The sequence below is a fragment of the Lepidochelys olivacea genome, assembly GCF_965140295.1.
Source record: "Lepidochelys olivacea isolate rLepOli2 genome assembly, chromosome: 3".
Lineage (NCBI taxonomy): Eukaryota > Metazoa > Chordata > Testudines > Cheloniidae > Lepidochelys > Lepidochelys olivacea.
In genome coordinates, this window is record NC_140413.1 from 7,550,641 (window position 1) to 7,572,896 (window position 22,256).

Sequence of the window (22,256 nt, forward strand, 5' to 3'; positions counted from 1 at the left end):
TGAGTTGTATGGTGGGAAGGTGGTGGTGTTGAGGTGTGGGAAGATGGTGAGTTGTATGTTAAGAAAAAACTGGAATTGGATGGGGTCAGGGTTCCTTCCCCACTCTAAACTCTGGGGTACAGATGCAGGGACCCACATGAAAGACCCCCTAACCTTATTCTTACCAGTTTCGGTTAAAAGCTCCCCAAGGCACAGATTCCTTTCCTGCTTTGGGATCGCTGCCACCACCAAGTGATTTAACAAACCATCAGGGAAAGGACCACTTGGGAGTCCTATTCCCCCAAAATATTCCCCCAAGCCTACACCCCCTTTCCTGGGGAATGCTTGAGCATATATCCTCACCAATTGGTTACAAAGGGACTACAGACCCAAACCCCTGGGTCTTACAACAATGGAAAAATCAGTCAGGTTCTTAGAAAGAAGGATTTTATTTGAAGAAAAAAAGGTAAAAGAATCACCTGTGTAAACTTAGGCTGGTAGTTAATCTTACAGAGTAGCAGAAAATTCAAAGAGCACAGAGGAACCCCCTCTAGCCTTAGTTTTAAAGTTACAACAAAACAGGGGTAAACCTCCCTCTAGCAAAGGGAAAATTCACAAGTTGGGAAAACAAAGATACACTAATACGCCCTACCTGGCTGTTACTTACAAGTCTGACATATGAGAGACTTGTTTAGAAAAATTAGTCCCAAGAGTGAACGACCACAGAAACAAAGAACCCAAAACAAAACCTCTCCCCCGTACCAGATTTGAAAGTATCTTTTGTCCCCATTGGTTCCTTTGGTCAGGTGCCAACCAGGTTACTTGAGCTTCTTAACCCCTTACAGGTAAGGAGGAATTTAGGCTACCGCTATGGTTATGACAGATGGTGTTATATTCAGGCTCTAAAGATCACAAAGACTTGCACTCCCAAACCTTGAAAATAAGAAGATTTAAGCTTTTATCTCTCCCCCCTCTTTTTTTAAGATGGTGATCACAATGTGAGAACATAATAGGAACATGGATGGTCAAGAAGGATATTTCACCTGAAAGAGAGCAAAATGCATCTTTCCTTTTAGTCAGGAGACCGCAATCCTAAAAACCAACTCAGAACAATCGGCAGCAGGCATGAGATTTCAGCTGTTACACGTTAGAAAAAGAGTTTGCTTCATGCTAGGTAGGCATGCTAACGCTAAGGAGCATAATGGATTATAATCCACATCTAATTTGATTTCCCCCAAAGGGCTGGTGGGTGCTATGCACGCTACTGGGGTAACCCTTGAGCATTTGAGACCCTGGTGCAATGATCTAATCTCTGGTTTGATCACTATCCATGGGCAAAAAAGCAATACCAGAATGTGCAACTTTAAGAAAAGCTTTTTTTTTGCTTCCAGGGACTTTACTTCAGGAACTCCTTAATCAAATGGCCCTAAATTGGGATCACAGACTTTACCCTATATCTCCATGAGGCACACCAAATTTCAAGGCAACCTGATTACCTGTACAAATTTTAGAGCACTTAGAACAGTCAAGCTTTCTTCAGAAAGCTTGTTTTAACCTTGAAAGCTATCATTCTCTGTTATAATACATATGCAGTCAGCCCTACAGCTAAAACACCCATTGTAATTAGGAAGAAATGAACATCAGAAAAAACTTCCTAATAGTGAGATCTATTAGACAATGGAATAGTCTCTCAAGCCAAATGGTAGCATTCCCATCACTGAGTGTCATTTAAAAACAGTATTGGACAAAGCTGAGTACTGGAGGATACATCATAGTAAACAGTCCTGTCTCTAGTACTTAGGGGAATGAACTAGATGACCAATAGGCTTCTTCCTTCTCTGAAGGACACTTTTTAAGATCTCCTGGTATCCTGTTCTGGTATCCTGTCTTGGTCTGGCATTATTAAAGGAAGTTTTCCAACTTCTAATAACATTTAAAAATTGCAGGCATCCATTATAATCTCTCTGTGCAGCTGCAGTGATCATGGTTGTCAACTGTGCCTCCAGAATAAATTAACCCTAGTCATGGGGAAGGGAGCTGGACAATACAGAAGACTGGTTCATTTTCAAAGTACAGTTCAATAATGACTGAAAATAGCAGTGGTCTGTGTGAAACAGTCAGATCTACACTAGAATCTTTTCCCAGTATAGTAATGTTGGGTAGAGGCGTGATTTTTTTTTTCTCTGCAACATTTTTATACCAGCAAGTGCCCTACTGTAGATGCAGTTATACTGCTGCCATCAGAGATGTTTCTGCCAGTACATCTTATTTTGCGTGGGGAACTAGTAAACTCTGCTGGGAAAGCTGCAAAACGTCAAACCTTTTCTAGTGTAGACTCTGGCCCAAACTGCTGTAAGCTAGACCATTTGCTTTAGTGGTTTGTCTTTTCAGCTCTCTAAAGTCGTGATTAGTAGGACATGGTGGAAGAGAGGGAGGGCTGAGGAAATGAGAGACAATAGGGGTTCACAGTGGGGAGAGAGGAGAGGTGGTGTAGGCGATGGCCTAATTACTTAGCTAAAAGGTTAGAATTCTACATTCTCTGTCTCAACACAGTCTTTTCCAGGCACCAAGTGTCATCTCTGACCCTGGACCAGAATCTAAGTCTAATTAATGGGATTTCACTGGCACCAACAATTAATACCAGGTCCCTCTTAGTAAAGTTGCTCAAGGACGTAAAGAATCTCTTTCTTCCCATAATTTGACTATTCTCCAGCCCTCACAATTATATTGGTTTGGGCTGTGAAAGAGCTTCTCAAGTGGTGATTCCTCTGTGCTAAAGAGCACAACTCTGAGAAGAAGACAGTAGGAACAGTGATTGTTAATAAAATGGTTCATTCCAATATTAACGTTACTAATTTAGGCAGTAGCCAAGCAAACTGAATTACACTCCTCGAGGAACAGCCATGCTAGTTGAAAGAAAAGGAGTACTTGTGGCACGTTAGAGACTAATGAATTTATTTGAGCATAAGCTTTCGTGAGCTACAGCTCACTTCATCGGATGCATTCAGTGTTTTCCAGGGTGCAGAATTCAATGCTGTGCAGTGTATCATACAAGGAAAGAATACTAAAGAATCTGCAAAGAACAGATGCCTTCCAGCTGTTACCTGGGAAATGTTATCTAGTGAAGTTCAGTTCTCCTGTTGGGTTTTATTTTAAATCAAAATGCAGCCGGAATTCACTTCGGCACTAGAGAAGATTAACCCTACGTTACTGATTTTAAAAATCTATTTTGAAACCGGTCCAGGTACACACAACACAGCTGCAAAATTATCCACCATCTCACTGCAGTGTTAGGCTGCCAGCATGTGTGACAAAAGAGAAGCTTTCAGCAGTAAGCTGCCTCTGAAAATGTTTCTCAGCAGGTCTGTCTGGTTAGTGGTATAGTTTTTGTTTGTTTGTTTTCCAAATGCTTTGCTTCATTGGTTCCCCAAACTTTCTTGTCCTACCCCCTGATTGAGCAGTGACACATTTCCAGGATTCTTCTCCTTTTCCCTCCCTGTGGTTTTACATTTTGTCTAGGGCTTTTCTTTCAACTCCTTCTTTTGAAGAGATGCATTTTTCTGCTTTTAAGAAAGAGATAAAGCAAGTCTTCAAGGATTCAGAGTGTTTGTAGTAGAATATGGAACCATTCATCCCTAGGTTACTGGTTCAAACCCAGCTCAGGGTTGGTAGTGACTGATAGTCACTACCATCTGGTGACTGCTCAGTGTCCTATGTTTAATGAGTTGGGCATCTTGGTCTAATTCCTATAGGCCAGTTATCCACAGTCACAAAAACCACCATTAGAATTGGTAATAATTATAGCCCTTATTTGTAGTCTCCATGGAAGGTACAAAGATTGAATGGCCCATGAAGACTAGCCTGCTTCCACTCCTGGAAGTGATCCTTCTGGAACAAGGCAGAGGCACAACATCAAGAAAGGGCAACTAACACTACCATTACTTCTGTTGTAATAGAGTACTCAGAGCTTCTCTAAAGTGAATATGGTGCATTTTACCAGCACTAAATTCAGCTATAAGGAACAAAATGCAGCGGTGGGGGGAAAGGGTAGAGTGAACTGGGCTACATATCAGGAAAAAGTACCATGACACACTCAATGGTGGTCTAAAATACATCACTCATTAAAACTTCAGTGTGCAATTAGCCTTCTGGTTAGTACAAAGTAAAACAGAATTTGGATGATCTCTCCCTCATGGTCCATATTAGATGCTAATTCACAGACTGGTTCAGAGACTGCCAGCTCCCAGGGTGCACTAAAGAGAGTCCCAGGACTACATTCTGAAGCGGAGTCTTGCTGGTCAGGAGCGAGGTGCTTTGTTAAGGCTCTCTGGGGATCTGCCTGCCCTGCTGTTCCATCATTTTTAGAAATACCAAATTGACTCATTATTTATAGGGGGGAAAAAAATCTCCAAATAAATGCATCAAAATAGGGAGATGCTGAAGAATTGATTCCCTGATGTTTGAATACCTGTTACTGATGGTCTTCAATAAAAGGCAACTAACAAGAGACACTTGGGATGAGCCAATGATAAACCCTTTCCAAAGTGCAATCCATAACTAATACTGTGGTATAATTATGGTTTGCAGTACTGAAGTTCTTAAAGAGCTTTGCCTTTGAAGATTTAATAATCAGGTGTAATTTGGGATTGATCCTGTACTACCTAAGGCAAGGTTTCAATACATACAGTGATGGGGAGTGGGTGGTAGGGGAGAGAAGAGGAGTTTGGAGCTAAGGTATGGGGGAGGAAGTAGGGACTAGGAAACTGGGAGGGGTTGGAAAATGTGAGGGTAGCAGAGGAAATTGGGGGTTTAGGGGTGGGGGGGGCCTGTCAACCCTGAATTCTCCCCGTGTGTGCTAGGATCTGGGAGAAGCCCTACCCCTCTTCAGGGGTCTAAGCCCCTCTTCCTTCCCTTCCATGTGAGCTGGGGTCTGGAGTTAGTGGAATGAAGACAACACAAATTTAAACAACTATTCATTTGGATTTCAGATAAAATATACATCATTGCTGGGTGGGGTGGAGAGGCTGACCAGGGTGTGTGGGGGAGTGGCCTGGTTTGGATAAAGAGCAGATTGGGTGGACCTGTGGCATGGCTGGAGAAGCCTGGCTGAGAGGCAGGAGTCCTAACTGGGATTAGGCAGTGGGAGCGAGGGGCCCAGCTCAGTGTGCAACTTGGGCTACACACTTAATGCCATGTCTACACTATGGGGACTATAATGGTTTAGCTACGCTGACGTAACCCTATAGCATAGACGCCATCTACTCCAGTGGAGGGTTTTTTCCCGTCACTGTAGGAACACCCATATCCCCAAGCAATGGAGCTAGGGTGACAGAAGCATTCTTCCACTGATCTTGCTGTATCTACACCAGGGGTTAGGTTGGCATAGCTACTGTGCTAGAGGTGTGGATTTTTCACACCTCTGAGCACTGTAGCTATGTTGACTTAAAATTTAAGTGCAGACCAGGCCTAAGATAGTGTGTGACCTCCCAGTAAACCGAAGCCAGTGTTATGTCTACAAAGAAGCATATAGCAGGAGACAAGCAAAGAGCAACTTCTTACACATTTATGGCTTCTACAGTGCTAACTAATGGCTTAATGGAACTGGAATGGGTGGGGGACCTGGAAATGTGTGGGGGGGGGCAGGGTGGTAGCTACATATTGCAGGGAATGGTGGGGTGGGGCGTAGAGAAGGAGAGACACACCAGTCTCTTTCATGCTTAATGACATTGTAACAATCATATAATAAAAATGGACATAGACCATGAATGAGATTTCTCTCACTGGCCCTGTTAGCAACTACACATTGCTCAATAGCTTGTCTCTCTCACTAATAGAAGTTGGTCCAATAAAAGATATTAGCTCACCCACCTTGTCTCTTTAACATCCTGGGACTGGCATGGCTACAACAACACTGCATACACAAGACAAACATTTCAAAGCATGACCATTACGCCCATTCCACTATAACAAAATGTACAGGAGGGTGATTGAGGAATCACATTACAACTGTGTGGCCTAGTGGAAAGACCACTGGACTGGGACTATTGCTAGCTCTGCCACTGGCCTGCTGGGTGACCTTGAGCAAGTCACTTCATCTCTCTGTGCTTCAGTTTCCCATCTGTAAAATGGGGATAATGATGTAAAGCTCTTTGAGATCTACTGATGAAAAGCAACACAATATAAAAGCCAGGTTTTTTTGACTATTAACTAGACCCAGTAGCATAACAACTACAAACCTTGCTGAGAACAACTGTCTAAATTACCTCTAATTCCTGCCAACAAACATTTTTCTTTTCTGTTTAAAAAGTTAGGCAATTAAATGGCAAAAAGCTCTGTTAATGCAGAATAAAGGTTACCTGGTGATGCTTGTATCCTTCCAGAATGTCAACTTCAGCAAAACTCAAACCGCTGAAAACCAGGAACTACACAATTAAGATAAATGCCCATGCAACCTTAACTATACCTTCTTTGAGCAATACCTCACTATGCCCATAACACATATGTTCTCACTTTGTCTTTTCACTATACTGGACAGGAGATACCTGCACTGAACCTAAGCTGAAACATTGACCCTTTCCCTCCAAGAGAATACCACACTTGTAAAATTTAACAACCACTTCATACCCTTTTCCAATACCTTCACATGTGCACACAGGATATGACTTAAACCTACACTTTTTCTTACCGATCATTAAATCCATGGCCTGCTCTCATATCCCACCTCACTACTGACAAATACCTCTGGCAAAACGACTCCAGTGCCTGCCTACAGACACAACCTACACAATTCTGTATTGAATGAGGCAGACTGGAACCTCATGGTACATATGAGCCTCTTTCCCTTGATAACACACACATGGAGGAACTCAGACCCAGATCTCATATCATAATTGCAGCTCTTCCAAGTTGCTCCCACTTATTCCTCCACAATTCAATAGTTACATCTATCACAGTGAATGCAGTTGTACTTAATTTACCTTAATTGTACTTCCTGGTTTTCACAAGTTTGAGTTTTGCTGAATTTGACATTCTTGAAGGGCATGAGCTATCACCAGGAGATCTTAACTCTGCATTAACAAAGATTTTTGCTATTTAATTTGTTTGTAGATTAAGTTTTGAAGAAGAATTAAGCAAAGATACCTGAAATGACTGCAATTTTCCATGAACCATGCTCTTCTTTGGCTATCCTTTCTGCTTCCTCCATCAGCAACATACCGAATCCCTAGAGAGCAGGAAACGAGAGGGGAAGAAAATGATAAAAAGATAAAAACAAGGGAAGGAAAAGAATAACAGCTTGAGTACTTGAGAAGAGCTCAGCAACAAACATTAACTTTTATAATGGTGAAACACTCAAAAGTTTCTTCAATGGAAATTACTGATAGGTATAAACAGCAATTTTCTTTTAGAGTCTTTTCACATCTGACTGCTTCTTAGTGTCAAAGAACAATGCTAAAACCACGGATTTACTCAACTTGGTACAAGTTGGTACTAGAACTAGCTGGAGAACAAGCTCCTCCTCCCCTCACTGACATTTCCTCTGTGCTCAGAAGGGGAGCAGGAAGTACTGTCTAGTGATCAGAACAAAGGGCAGAAAAGTTGGGGGAGTTGCACTGTATGTAAGAGAGCAGTATAACTGCTCAGAGCTCAAGTATGAAACTGCAGAAAAACCTGAGAGTCTCTGGATTAAGTTTAGAAGTGTGAGCAACAAGGGTGATGTCGTGGTGGGAGTCTACTATAGACCACCAGACCAGGGGGATGAGGTGGACGAGGCTTTCTTCTGGCAAGTAACGGAAGTTACTAGATCGCAGGCCCTGGTTCTCATGGGAGACTTCAATCACCCTGATATCTGCTGGGAGAGCAATACAGCAGTGCACCGGCAATCCAGGAAGTTTTTGGAAAATGTAAGGGACAATTTCCTGGTGCAAGTGCTGGAGGAACCAACTAGGGGCAGAGCTCTTCTTGACCTGCTGCTCACAAACCAGGAAGAATTAGTAGGGGAAGCAAAAGTGGATGGGAACCTGGGAGGCACTGACCATGAAATGGTCGAGTTCAGGATCCTAACACAAGGAAGAAAGGAGAGCAGCAGAATACGGACCCTGGACTTCAGAAAAGCAGACTTTGACTCCCTCAGGAAACTGATGGGCAAGATCCCCTGGGAGAACAACATGAGGGGGAAAGGAGTCCAGGAGAGCTGGCTGTATTTTAAAGAATCCTTATTTAGGTTACAGCGACAAACCATCCTGATGTGTAGAAAGAATAGTAAATATGGCAGGCGACCAGCTTGGCTTAACAGTGAAATCCTTGCTGCTCATAAATACAAAAAAGAAGCTTACGAGAAGTGGAAGATTGGACAAATGACCAGGGATGAGTATAAAAATATTGCTCGGGCTTGCAGGAGTGAAATCAGGAAGGCCAAATCACACCTGGAGTTGCAGCTAGCAAGAGATGTTAAGAGTAACAAGAAGGGTTTCTTCAGGTATGTTAGCAACAAGAAAAAAGCAAGGAAAGTGTGGGCCCCTTACTGAATGAGGGAGGCAACCTAGTGACAGAGGATGTGGAAAAAGCTAATGTACTCAATGCTTTTTTTGCCTCTGTCTTCACGAACAAGGTCAGCTCCCAGACTACTGCACTGGGCAGCACAGCATGGGGAGAAGGTGACCAGCCCTCTGTGAAGAAAGAAGCAGTTCAGGACTATTTAGAAAAGCTGGACGAGCACAAGTCCATGGGGCCGGATGCGTTGCATCCGAGAGTGCTAAAGGAGTTGGCGGATGTGATTGCAGAGCCATTGGTGATTGTCTTTGAAAACTCCTGGCAATCGGGGGAGGTCCCAGATGACTGGAAAAAGGCTAATGTAGTGCCCATCTTTAAAAAAGGGAAGAAGGAGGATCCTGGGAACAACAGGCCAGTCAGCCTCACCTCAGTCCCTGGAAAAATCATGGAGCAGGTCCTCAAGGAATCAATTCTGAAGCACTTAGAGGAGAGGAAAGTGATCAGGAACAGTCAGCATGGATTCACCAAGGGCAAGTCATGCCTGACTAATCTAATTGCCTTCTATGACGAGATAACTGGCTCTCTGGATGAAGGGAAAGCAGAGGACGTGTTGTTCTTTGACTTTAGCAAAGCTTTTGACACTGTCTCCCACAGTATTCTTGCCAGCAAGTTAAAGTAGTATGGGCTGGATGAATGGACTATAAGGTGGATAGAAAGCTGGCTAGACTGTCGGGCTCAACATAGACTGTGATCAATGGCTCCATGTCTAGTTGGCAGCCGGTATCAAGTGGAGTGCCCCAAGGGTCGGTCCTGGGGCTGGTTTTGTTCAATATCTTCATAAATGATCTGGAGGATGGTGTGGATTGCACCCTCAGCAAGTTTGCAGATGACACTAAACTGGGAGGAGTGGTAGATACGCTGGAGGGTAGGGATAGGATACAGAGGGACCTAGACAAATTGGAGGATTGGGCCAAAAGAAATCTGATGAGGTTCAACAAGGACAAGCGCAGAGTCCTGCACTTAGGACGGAAGAATCCAATGCACCGCTATAGACTAGGGACCGAATGGCTTGGCAGCAGTTCTACAGAAAAGGACCTAGGGGTTACAGTGGACGAGAAGTTGGATATGAGTGAACAGTGTGCCCTTGTTGCCAAGAAGGCCAATGGCATTTTGGGATATATACGTAGGGGCATTGCCAGCAGATCGAGGGACGTGATCGTTCCCCTCTATTCGACATTGGTGAGGCCTCATCTGGAGTACTCTGTCCAGTTTTGGGCTCCACACTACAAGAAGGATGTGGAAAAATTGGAAAGAGTCCAGCGGAGGGCAACAAAAATGATTAGGGGACTGGAACACATGACTTATGAGGAGAGGCTGAGGGAACTGGGGATGTTTAGTCTTCAGAAGAGAAGAATGAGGGGGGATTTGATAGCTGCTTTCAACTACCTGAAAGGGGGTTCCAAAGAGGATGGCTCTAGACTGTTCTCAGTGGTAGCAGATGAGAGAACAAGGAGTAATGGTCTCAGTTGCAGTGGAGGAGATTTAGGTTGGACATTAGGAAAAACTCTCTCACTATGAGGGTGGTGAAACACTGGAATGCGTTACCTAGGGAAGTGGTGGAATCTCCTTCCCTAGAAGTTTTTAAGGTCAGGCTTGACAAAGCCGTGGCTGGGATGATTCAATTGGGGATTGGTCCTGCTTTGAGCAGGGGGTTGGACTAGATGACCTCCTGAGGTCCCTTCCAACCCTGATATTCTATGATTCTATGAATGCAAGTCAGAATGACTGGGTTCTACTCCAGTTTTTCCAACAATTCATTGATCCTGAAGTAGTCATTTAAATTACGTGCCTCACTTTACCCACTCACAAAATGGATCTATTTCAGATATTTATATGGACCCCATCACCCTAGTATTTGAGTACCTGGCAATCAATGTATTTATCCTCACAATACCTCCGTAAGGTACGGCAGTGCTGTTATGACCATTTTACAGATGGTGAACTGAGGCAAAGAGAGACTAGGTGACCTGCCCTGGATCACGTAGGAAATCTGTGGTAGAACGGAGAATTGAACCTGAGTCTCCCACAGCCCTGGACTATTCTTCATATCTCATGTGGTACTGTGAAGCTTAATGTTTGTAAAGCATTGAGATGCTAAGATGAAAAGCACTGTAAAAGTGCACAGTAATCTCTTTAGGGCATGAACCACGCCTTCTTTTATGTTAATACACTTCCTAGCATAAAGTGGGTGCTACTGGAAGCAAATAAAATAGTGTTTCATTACAAAGGAAGAGCCCCTCCACACACAATTCTACAACATGTTTAGACTGTTCTGAAATGTCTTTGCTGCCTCTGCGTCATAGTTTGTGTATCATAGCCTGCTGCGTGGTGGGTAGAATAAAAATGAAGGGCAAAAATTAGTTCTATGTTTTTGTTTTTTTAAATAACCTTATGCAGTTCAAGAGATTTTTAATACTGAAATCTAAAATGAAACAGTCATAATGAGAATGTGATGTCTTTTGTTGCTTCTTTATTTGTGGTAAGTATTTAAATGGAGCATACGTCAAAAACATTGTTACTACCAAGTATAGGAGATTTCATTTTCAAGTTTTGTTTTTGAAAAATTTACATCAGTTTACATGCTCTGGTAAGATTCTTTAGTAAAATCTATCAATCTTGCCTCATTGGTCAGTGCTGTGGAAAAATCCCTGACCCCATTTCACATGGACCCTAAAATATATTAATATGTAGGTGGAAAGCAAATACACTTTACTTGCTTTCTCATACTACTTCCTTCCAGTGACTCTCTCAGGAAAATTACATGCATCATCCCTTTGCTACCCACAACATCTTTTGACCTATTATGAAAAGAGTGTGAATTTGATCTTGTGCTGGTAAATTTTGAGCCTTTAGATCAAGCATAAAAAAAGACAAAAGTAATCAATTTATTCTTTGCATCAGAAAGCCTCAGGGCTGATGTTTTAAATTAACTTCCTTTTATTTAATAATCTTTTTCTGTGTAAATGCATTAGGATGCAACACTTTGTTTGACAGTGATGACCTCAGGCAGCGAGGCGGCAGCCATAAAAACAATGAATGCTTCGACTATAGAATAATTAACATTTCAAAACCTAGGGCAGAAAAAGTGGCCATCTTAAGTAAAAAAGCAAAGGGAAAGAAAAATCAATTGAGATTTCATGGCATATGACGCACTAATGCGCACTGTAGTAACGCTTACTTTGGTAGATTCAGAGGCACTAGTGCTCAAGATGTTAATCAGAAAGAATTCTTCCCATCCCTGAATGGTAAAGTGCCCTGGTATGTACAATCTTTGATTAGGAGGAAAATATTAGGTTGAAGATGTTCATATTTTTTAAAAATACCTTGTATGCATTTTATGTTTTTGGACTGAATCATATACCCTTCAACTTCACTTCTTCAGCCCCACTGCTCACACCCTATCAGGTAGACAGATGAACCAAAATCTGAAAGCAATTCCTGCATCTGTGTGTTAGAGATGAATTAATCCCCTCAGTTCTCAGAGAGGGTGTAGGAACTATGGGTGTTCAGTATGTGAAGGCTGAACTAGTGTCACTATACATGAGCCTACATCAGAGGTGGGCAAACTATGGCCCGTGGGCAACATGCGGCCCGTGAGACTGTCCAACCCAGCCCTTGAGCTCCTGGCTGGGGAGGAGTCCGGCTGTCCCCACTCCCCCGCAGCCATGCAAGCAGCGTGGCTGGCTCCGGCCGGGCAGCGGGGCTGCGAGCTCCTGCCACTCTGAGCGGCATGGTAAGGAGATGGGGGGGTTAGATAAGGGGCAGGGGAGTCGGGGGGTGGGAGTCAGGGGACGGGAGGCAGTTGAATGGAGCAGAGGTTCAGGGGGGCTTGCCAGGGGTGTGGACAGGGGTCAGTCAGGAGAGAGGGAGCAGTGGGGGTTGGATAGGGGATGGGGTGCGGGGGGGGGGGAACAGTGGGTCTCGGGAGGGGGCAGTCACAGTACAAGGAGCATGGGCGGTTGGATGTGTCGGGCGTTCTGAGGAAGTGGGAGGGGGCGGATGGGGGAGAGGACAGGCTGTTTGGGGAGGCAAAGCCTTCCCTACCCGGCCCTCCATACAGTTTCGCAACCCCGATGTGGTCCTCGGGCCAAAAAGTTTGCCCACCCCTAGCCTACATATGGATGTACAGCAATAGAGATAAAGAGCATACCCATGTTTTCAACCATGAGACAACCATAACTGCAAGAGCTCAAATACATTAGTGAAAGCTCACTGGTGGCAGGAATTTAATGTACGAATACAAGATGGGGATCAAATTAAATTCTGGTTCTGTTGCAGCAGATTATTCATTTTGCCAAAAGCTGGGAATGGCCGAGAGGGGACGGATCACTTGAGGATTACCTGTTCTGTTCATTCCCTATGGGGCACCTGGCATTGGCCACTGTGGGACGACAGGACACTGGGCTAGATGGACCTTTGCTCAGACCCAGTTTGGCCATTCTTAAGTTCTTATAAGAGTAACTGTATGGCCAGTCTCATCAAGATTGTGACAAATTTTTCTTAGTCTTTCTAATAAAAAAAAGCTAGGCAGGATGGAGTACAAAAGACGACAACGAAGATTACTTAGGATACCTGATGCTGAAATTTGGAAGGATCACGACTGCTCACTGGAACCACACTACCATACACATGCAGTTCTCTAACGATGGAAACACCTCCCTTCAACTCAGGTCTGAATGACTCCTCTGAACACTTCCGCAAACGCAGAAGGCCAACCAGAATATCCTGTTCTGGATCTTCATAGGACAGGAAGGTCTCCCAGCCACCATTTGCCACATAGTCTCTTCGAATTAACTCAACCTATTCAAAGAGAACAAGCAAGGGGGAAGAGGAAAAGAAAATCCTGTTAAAAAAATAATTGGGCAACATGTTGAATAGACCAAAACCAATTTCATGGATCCATAAACTGTTATGGGTCAGAAAAAGTGTGAAGTGCTTTCTTAAAGCCCAGCTTCATTCTAGATGGATTTTTGCAGTAGATAAGAGCTGAAGGACCTACAATCGCATTTACCTAAAGACAAAATGTGTCATACTTCAGTGAAAAATACATTTGTGGACACCATTACTCTTCAGTGCTTAAAACTTCTACCCATAAGGTATTTAGACAGTACTAAACCAGCACAATAGCTCGGGGTTGTAAAAGATAGAAATGGAAGACTGGATCTCTCTCTGGTACCTCCACCTCCACTGATGCTCCAAGAGCATCACATCTAGCAGCTTCTCTCTCCAATCAAACATCTAAGGGCAAATTCAGACCTGACTACAATTGTATTGCTCTGGTTTCAGTACTGTTATACTTGCTGACAGCATGGGTGAATTTGGCCCCTAGTCTCCACTGCTTTGAAAAGAAAAAGTCTCTTGCCAGCAATGTAATCTGGGTCTTCTAATTCATAATAAAACTGCTTCTTTCTGAAATTGTCAGTGACAGGTCTTCAAGTGATCATGATCTCTCCTTAATAAAGTGCCTTTCATCCATATAGATTCAAAAAACACTTCATAAACATTTCTGACTGACTACATGACAAAAGTTAGGCTGATCTTTCCCGCATCCATTTCCCTGCCAGTACAGTGCAGGATTGTTCCCTATAGTAGTACGTACACTTTCTAGTGCTCTGTCCAGCCTGTTTTAAAAGGCTCAAGTAAAGGGCTTTGAGGTGGGGTTCCCTCTGAACTCCTTCCTACTAATCATCTTTCTGGTAACATGATACACAGAAATGAATGCACTATTTCAAGACTTGATCACACAAGAGCCAAATGGTGAGATTCTGTTACCTCTCTGCTTCATGAGATCAATATGCCTTTGTGTATACAACCGAAAATTAAATGGGCCTTTCACTTACTACACCGATAAAGATTCACTTAGCCTCATCTCAGTGTTGACTATCTGTGAAAAAGTTCAAATGGATCTTTGCATGTATGCAGAGTCCTCCAAGATTTCTACTATCATATAACACAATACAATAAGGAGGGCCCAGATTCCTATCATGAAAATGAAAGTTACTTTGAGATGGACTCTGCATAGAGACACTCATGCGTTGAGCTGGCCTAGGCAGTCTATGAGTAGGAATATGCAGAGGAGCCTAATAGAAGAGCTAAAAGTTGATCCAGCAGTCCTACTATTATTTATACAGCACCAACAATATGATCAAAGATTACTGAAAAATAAGAGGACAAGATTCTTACTCTAAAGAGTTTACAATCTGAGGCTCAGATCCTGCAATGAGCTCCATGCAGGCAAAACCTACTCTCCTTGTAATATAGAGCCTAAGTTAAAGACCCACTCATTACACAGGCTTTATTAATTCACAGCTAAAGAAAGGAGGCAGAAAATAATATTAACACAGCTAACCCAAAAGGTTTTAGATTTAAAGCTTCGTGAACTCTGGGCTTCCTAATTAAGGAAAAGCAATAAAATGGGAGAAACATTTCTATTTCAGTAACAAGTAGAACTCCTTTGTACTTTGTGCTGCCCAAACAAATAGTCCTTGTCCTCAAGAGCCTGCCATCTAAAAAGACAAGATGACAAAGCTCGGGAGAAAAAAATAGGATATAAAAATCTCCAACTTTAACAGAGTTTTGTATAGTGCTCCTTTCACAGTATCTAAGCATTTGCCAAATAAATTACATCTGCATAGCAAGGTCCCTAGTGGACTCCATGGGGTCCTCTGCTCTGCCCTCTTCCCTAGGTAAACAGAAGCTCTATGTGGGTTGAATATACAGCTAGACCTACATAATGTATATAAAAAGCCAATTTAAAGAAAATCTTCTAAAGGGGTCTTGATGACTAAGGGAGACAGAAAAGAGATACAGTGAATCATAGAATATCAGGGTTGGAAGGGACCTCAGGAGGTCATCTAGTCCAACCCTCTGCTCAAAGCAGGGACCGATCCCCAATTAAATCATCCCAGCCACGGCTTTGTCAAGCCTGACCTTAAAAACTTCTAGGGAAGGAGATTCCACCACCTCCCTAGGTAACGCATTCCAGTTTTTCACCACCCTCACAGTGAAAAAGTTTTTCCTAATATCCAACCTAAATTTCCCCCACTGCAACTTGAGACCATTACTCCTCATTCTCTCATCTGCTACCACTGAGAACAGTCTAGAGCCATCCTCTTTGGAACCCCCTTTCAGGTAGTTGAAAGCAGCTATCAAATCCCCCCTCATTCTTCTCTTCTGAAGACTAAACATCCCCAGTTCCCTCAGCCTCTCCTCATAAGTCATGTGTTCCAGTCCCCTAATCATTTTTGTTGCCCTCCGCTGGACTCTTTCCAATTTTTCCAAATCCTTCTTGTAGTGTGGGGCCCAAAACTGGACAGAGTACTCCAGATGAGGCCTCACCAATGTCGAATAGAGGGGAACGATCACGTCCCTCGATCTGCTGGCAATGCCCCTACGTATACATCCCAAAATGCCATTGGCCTTCTTGGCAACAAGGGCACACTGTTCATTCATATCCAGCTTCTCGTCCACTGTAACCCCTAGGTCCTTTTCTGCAGAACTGCTGCCGAGCCATTCGGTCCCTAGTCTGTAGCGGTGCATTGGATTCTTCCGTCCTAAGTGCAGGACTCTGCACTTGTCCTTGTTGAACCTCATCAGATTTCTTTTGGCCCAATCCTCCAATTTGTCTAGGTCCCTCTGTATCCTATCCCTACCCTCCAGCGTATCTACCACTCCTCCCAGTTTAGTGTCATCTGCAAACTTGCTGAGGGTGCAATCCACACCATCCTCCAGATCATTTATGAAGATAATGAACAAAACCGGCCCCAGGACCGACCCCTGGGGCACTCCACTCGATACCGGCTGCCAACTAGACATGAAGCCATTGATCACTACTCGTTGAGCCTGACAATCTAGCCAGCTTTCTATCCACCTTATAGTCCATTCATCCAGCCCATACTTCTTTAACTTGTTGGCAAGAATACTGTGGGAGACAGTGTCAAACAGAACACCTGAAGTGACTGGCAGCTAACGACAATGAAATGAATTTTAGCTTTCAATCCAGTTCCTAGAATATAAGTGTGCATGTGAAAAAGAAACAACTGGCAATAACTAAGGCTAAGATTTTGTCATGGTTATTTTTAGTAAAAGTCACAGGCAATAAACAAAAATTCATGGAAGCCTATCTGACATATCTGTGACTTTTGCAGGTCCATGATTTTCCCTGCCACCATGGTGGTTGGGAGCCGTGGGGTTCCCCCTCTGCCCGCAGCAGCTGGAAGCTTCGGGGGGCCCCCCTCCACCCACAGCATCTGGGAGCTGCAGAGTGACGATATTTCCCAAAGACAAAATGGGACACCCCCAGCTGCTTGCCCGAGGTGTCCTCCTCCCTCACTCTCTCCCCACTGTGAGGTTGTCATCTGGTTGCTGGAACCCTGAGGAGGGCTCCCTCAGGAGTCTGTCACCAGTGGCTGGAACCTTGCAGGGGGTCCCCTGTCACTGGAACCCTGCCACAGCCCCGCTGGCTCCCAGCTCCAGAGTCCTGCAGCTCTGAAGTAGAGAATGTCAAGGTCGTCTCTGGAAGTCTGAATTCCGTGACTTCCATGACCTCCGGGACATAAACATAGCTTTAGCAATAACTAGTACCCCTGCTGATAATCCTTGACCTTAATATTAGGACAAGTGGCTTATACAGAATGAACTTTTCAGGCTACGTCTTCACCGCAAAAATGGTAGGTTTTTTACATTGAGATAGCTCCCTTGATGCAGAATCCTAGCAGATACATGCCACTGGTAGTTTGCTAGTCAAGGTAAATCGGGGCCGGGGGGAGGGGGAGAAGAAGACACAGGTACAGACACAGGTAACTAATCGCTTTCATGTTCTCTCCACAGGTATCGTTGCGGAGAGTGGACCAGATGATATGTCTGGGGCGAGAAAGCAGAAGGAGACTCCGCTGGTTGGAAGGCATGAGATGCGATGTCCTGAGGTTGGGGGTTCCACGACCACCACCCCCAAGAGGAGAAGGCGGGTGGTGGTGGTCGGGGACTCTCTCCTCCGGGGGACTGAGTCATCTATCTGCCGCCCTGACCGGGAAAACGGAGAAGTCTGCTGCTTGCCAGGGGCTAAGATTCGTGATGTGACGGAGAGACTGCCGAGACTCATCAAGCCCTCGGATCGCTACCCCTTCCTGCTTCTCCACGTGGGCACCAATGATACTGCCAAGAATGACCCTGAGCGGATCACTGCGGACTATGTGGCTCTAGGAAGAAGAATAAAGGAGTTGGAGGCACAAGTGGTGTTCTCGTCCATCCTCCCCGTGGAAGGAAAAGGCCTAGGTACGGAGCGTCGAATCGTGGAAGTCAACGAATGGCTACGCAGATGGTGTCGGAGAGAAGGCTTTGGTTTCTTTGACCATGGGATGGTGTTCCATGAAGGAGGAGTGCTGAGCAGAGACGGGCTCCATCTTACGAAGAGAGGGAAGAGCATCTTTGCCAGCAGGCTGGCTAACCTAGTGAGGAGGGCTTTAAACTAGGTTCACCGGGGGAAGGAGACCAAAGCCCTGAGGTAAGTGGGAAAGCGGGATACCGGGAGGAAGCACAGGCAGGAATGTCTGTGAGGGGAGGGCTCCTGCCTCATACTGGCAATGAGGGGCGATCAACAGGTTATCTCAAGTGCTTATATACAAATGCACAAAGCCTTGGAAACAAGCAGGGAGAACTGGAGGTCCTGGTGATGTCAAGGAACTATGACGTGATCGGAATAACAGAGACTTGGTGGGATAACTCATATGACTGGAGTACTGTCATGGATGGTTATAAACTGTTCAGGAAGGACAGGCAGGGCAGAAAAGGTGGGGGAGTAGCACTGTATGTAAGGGAGCAGTATGACTGCTCAGAGCTCCGGTACGAAACTGCAGAAAAACCTGAGTGTCTCTGGATTAAGTTTAGAAGTGTGTGCAACAAGAGTGACGTAGTGGTGGGAGTCTGCTATAGACCACCGGACCAGGGGGATGAGGTGGATGAGGCTTTCTTCCGGCAGCTCACGGAAGCTACTAGATCGCATGCCCTGATTCTCATGGGTGACTTTAATTTTCCTGATATCTGCTGGGAGAGCAATACAGCAGTGCATAGACAATCCAGGAAGTTTTTGGAAAGCGTAGGGGACAATTTCCTGGCGCAAGTGCTAGAGGAGCCAACTAGGGGGGGTGCTTTTCTTGACCTGCTGCTCACAAACCGGGTAGAATTAGTGGGGGAAGCAAAAGTGGATGGGAATCTGGGAGGCAGTGACCATGAGTTGGTTGAGTTCAGGATCCTGACGCAGGGAACAAAGGTAAGCAGCAGGATACGGACCCTGGACTTCAGGAAAGCAGACTTCGACTCCCTCAGGGAACGGATGGCCAGGATCCCCTGGGGGACTAACTTGAAGGGGAAAGGAGTCCAGGAGAGCTGGCTGTATTTCAAGGAATCCCTGTTGAGGTTACAGGGACAAACCATCCCGATGAGTCGAAAAAATAGTAAATATGGCAGGCGACCAGCTTGGCTTAATGGTGAAATCCTAGCGGATCTTAAACATAAAAAAGAAGCTTACAAGAAGTGGAAGGTTGGACATATGACCAGGGAAGAGTATAAAAATATTGCTCGGGCATGTAGGAATGTTATCAGGAGGGCCAAATCGCACCTGGAGCTGCAGCTAGCCAGAGATGTCAAGAGTAACAAGAAGGGTTTCTTCAGGTATGTTGGCAACAAGAAGAAAGCCAAGGAATGTGTGGGCCCCTTACTGAATGAGGGAGGCAACCTAGTGACAGAGGATGTGGAAAAAGCTAATGTACTCAATGCTTTTTTTGCCTCTGTTTTCACTAACAAGGTCAGCTCCCAGACTGCTGCGCTGGGCATCACAAAATGCGGAAGAGAAGGCCAGCCCTCTGTGGAGATAGAGGCGGTTAGGGACTATTTAGAAAAGCTGGACGTGCACAAGTCCATGGGGCCGGACGAGTTGCATCCGAGAGTGCTGAAGGAATTGGCGGCTGTGATTGCAGAGCCACTGGCCATTATCTTTGAAAACTCGTGGCGAACCGGGGAAGTCCCGGATGACTGGGAAAAGGCTAATGTAGTGCCAATCTTTAAAAAAGGGAAGAAGGAAGATCCTGGGAACTACAGGCCAGTCAGCCTCACCTCAGTCCCTGGAAAAATCATGGAGCAGGTCCTCAAAGAATCAATCCTGAAGCACTTGCATGAGAGGAAAGTGATCAGGAACAGCCAGCATGGATTCACCAAGGGAAGGTCATGCCTGACTAATCTAATCGCCTTTTATGATGAGATTACTGGTTCTGTGGATGAAGGGAAAGCAGTGGATGTATTGTTTCTTGACTTTAGCAAAGCTTTTGACACGGTCTCCCATAGTATTCTTGTCAGCAAGTTAAGGAAGTATGGGCTGGATGAATGCACTATAAGGTGGGTAGAAAGCTGGCTAAATTGTCGGGCTCAACGGGTAGTGATCAATGGCTCCATATCTAGTTGGCAGCCGGTATCAAGTGGAGTGCCCCAAGGGTCGGTCCTGGGGCCGGTTTTATTCAATATCTTCATAAATGATCTGGAGGATGGTGTGGATTGCACTCTCAGCAAATTTGCGGATGATACTAAACTGGGAGGAGTGGTAGATACGCTGGAGGGGAGGGATAGGATACAGAAGGACCTAGACCAATTGGAAGACTGGGCCAAAAGGAATCTGATGAGGTTCAATAAGGATAAGTGCAGGGTCCTGCACTTAGGACGGAAGAACCCAATGCACAGCTACAGACTAGGGACCGAATGGCTAGGCAGCAGTTCTGCGGAAAAGGACCTAGGGGTGACAGTGGACGAGAAGCTGGATATGAGTCAGCAGTGTGCCCTTGTTGCCAAGAAGGCCAATGGCATTTTGGGATGTATAAGTAGGGGCATAGCGAGCAGATCGAGGGACGTGATCGTTCCCCTCTATTCGACATTGGTGAGGCCTCATCTGGAGTACTGTGTCCAGTTTTGGGCCCCACACTTCAAGAAGGATGTGGATAAATTGGAGAGAGTCCAGCGAAGGGCAACAAAAATGATTAGGGGACTGGAACACATGAGTTATGAGGAGAGGCTGAGGGAGCTGGGATTGTTTAGCCTGCAGAAGAGAAGAATGAGGGGGGATTTGATAGCTGCTTTCAACTACCTGAAAGGGGGTTCCAAAGAGGATGGCTCTAGACTGTTCTCAATGGTAGCAGATGACAGAACGAGGAGTAATGGTCTCAAGTTGCAGTGGGGGAGGTTTAGATTGGATATTAGGAAAAGCTTTTTCACTAAGAGGGTGGTGAAACACTGGAATGCGTTACCTAGGGAGGTGGTAGAATCTCCTTCCTTAGAGGTTTTTAAGGTCAGGCTTGACAAAGCCCTGGCTGGGATGATTTAACTGGGAATTGGTCCTGCTTTGAGCAGGGGGTTGGACTAGATGACCTTCTGGGGTCCCTTCCAACCCTGATATTCTATGATTCTATGATTCTAAGAGGAGAAACAGGGTGAAGGGACAGTATGTATAGTGTTGACCTCAATGAGCTACATCGAGGTTAAAAATATACATATGCCTCATCTCCTCTAGGATTCTATTTCAAGATAGCTATCTTGATCCAAAACACTTTTTTTTTTTTTTTTGGGTGGGGGGGCAGGAGGGAAGGGCAGTACAGGCAGTTTCCATCTGCCCTAGAGGTAAAACATTCACTTCAGAGTTAAGGTAGAATGTGTAGCAGAGTTTGCATTAGCAGTTGCCATTCTGTGAAAACATGACAGAGTTCAGTCTCCAAAGCTGTCCATCCAGCAAGAACATTCACTAGCAAGAACATTCACTAGATATTTTTTTAAAGGCTATTAAGGATATATTAGCACTACATACAATTCAAGGCCATTTTGAGAGCAAACAAATGCCTTGTCTACTACTAATGAGAAATGTTACCAATTGAACAGGAACCCAGAAATAGATTAGTAAATAACCAACTAATCATAAATATTTTTATTTCAATGGATTTTTAAAAACCAATTAAAAATAATTTAAAGAACCAGACACATCACGATTCTAAAATAGATACAACTTATTAACCTTCTACAAAAGGAAAGATGTTATATAATCTTAAGTGGTTTCAGTGAACAGATTTAATTGTATTAGATCTACAATGACCTCTTCTATCAAGGAAATTGTTAATTTTAAAGGCAAGGAAAATATCACTGCACGTCATCAGATCAAATTATCAAATGCTATAGGCTGATGTTTTATTGCCCACTTGCTAAATTTTCAAATAAGCATTTTGGTGCTTTCTCCCATGTAGCCCCTCATGCTGGGGAGAAACTCCCCGTAAATATCTGCAAAACTTACTAATTACTCTCCTTCACAATCTTCCTCAAAACTCATCTTTGCCAAGAGGCCTACAACAAGCTCGACAATGGCTAGGTTCCTGGTGTGCTGAGACTACTGCCTTTGATGCTGACAGATACTGTCTCCTTGTACTCCTCTGTCTCTATCTATCTGTTGTCTTATACATAGATTGTAGGCTGTTTTTTTGTTTAGTGTTTGTACAGTTCCTAGCACAACGAGTTCTTGGACCATAATTGGAGCTCCTAGGCATTACGATAATATAAATAATAAATAAGTTGCTTTTCACGCATTTTATCTCTAGGTTCCTATTGATATACATTTTTCTGAGATTCAGTGGCATGAGATTGTCATTATCTAGACCAGGGGCCGGCAACCTTTCAGAAGTGGTGTGCCGAGTCTTTGTTTATTC

The 22,256-nt window shown here is 44.4% G+C and overlaps 1 protein-coding gene across 1 annotated transcript in view; it reads right to left on the reverse strand.

Annotated features, from left to right (window-relative positions):
• Window positions 1–22,256, reverse strand: part of ELP3 (elongator acetyltransferase complex subunit 3) — a 140,646-nt gene that overhangs the window by 22,797 nt on the left and 95,593 nt on the right. Inside the window, exons 13-14 of the mRNA XM_084624972.1 lie at window positions 13,102–13,329; window positions 7,120–7,201 (exon numbers count right to left, since the gene is read on the reverse strand). Of these exons, the coding sequence (XP_084481098.1) occupies window positions 7,120–7,201; window positions 13,102–13,329 (310 nt within the window). The remainder of the gene's footprint in view (window positions 1–7,119; window positions 7,202–13,101; window positions 13,330–22,256) is intronic.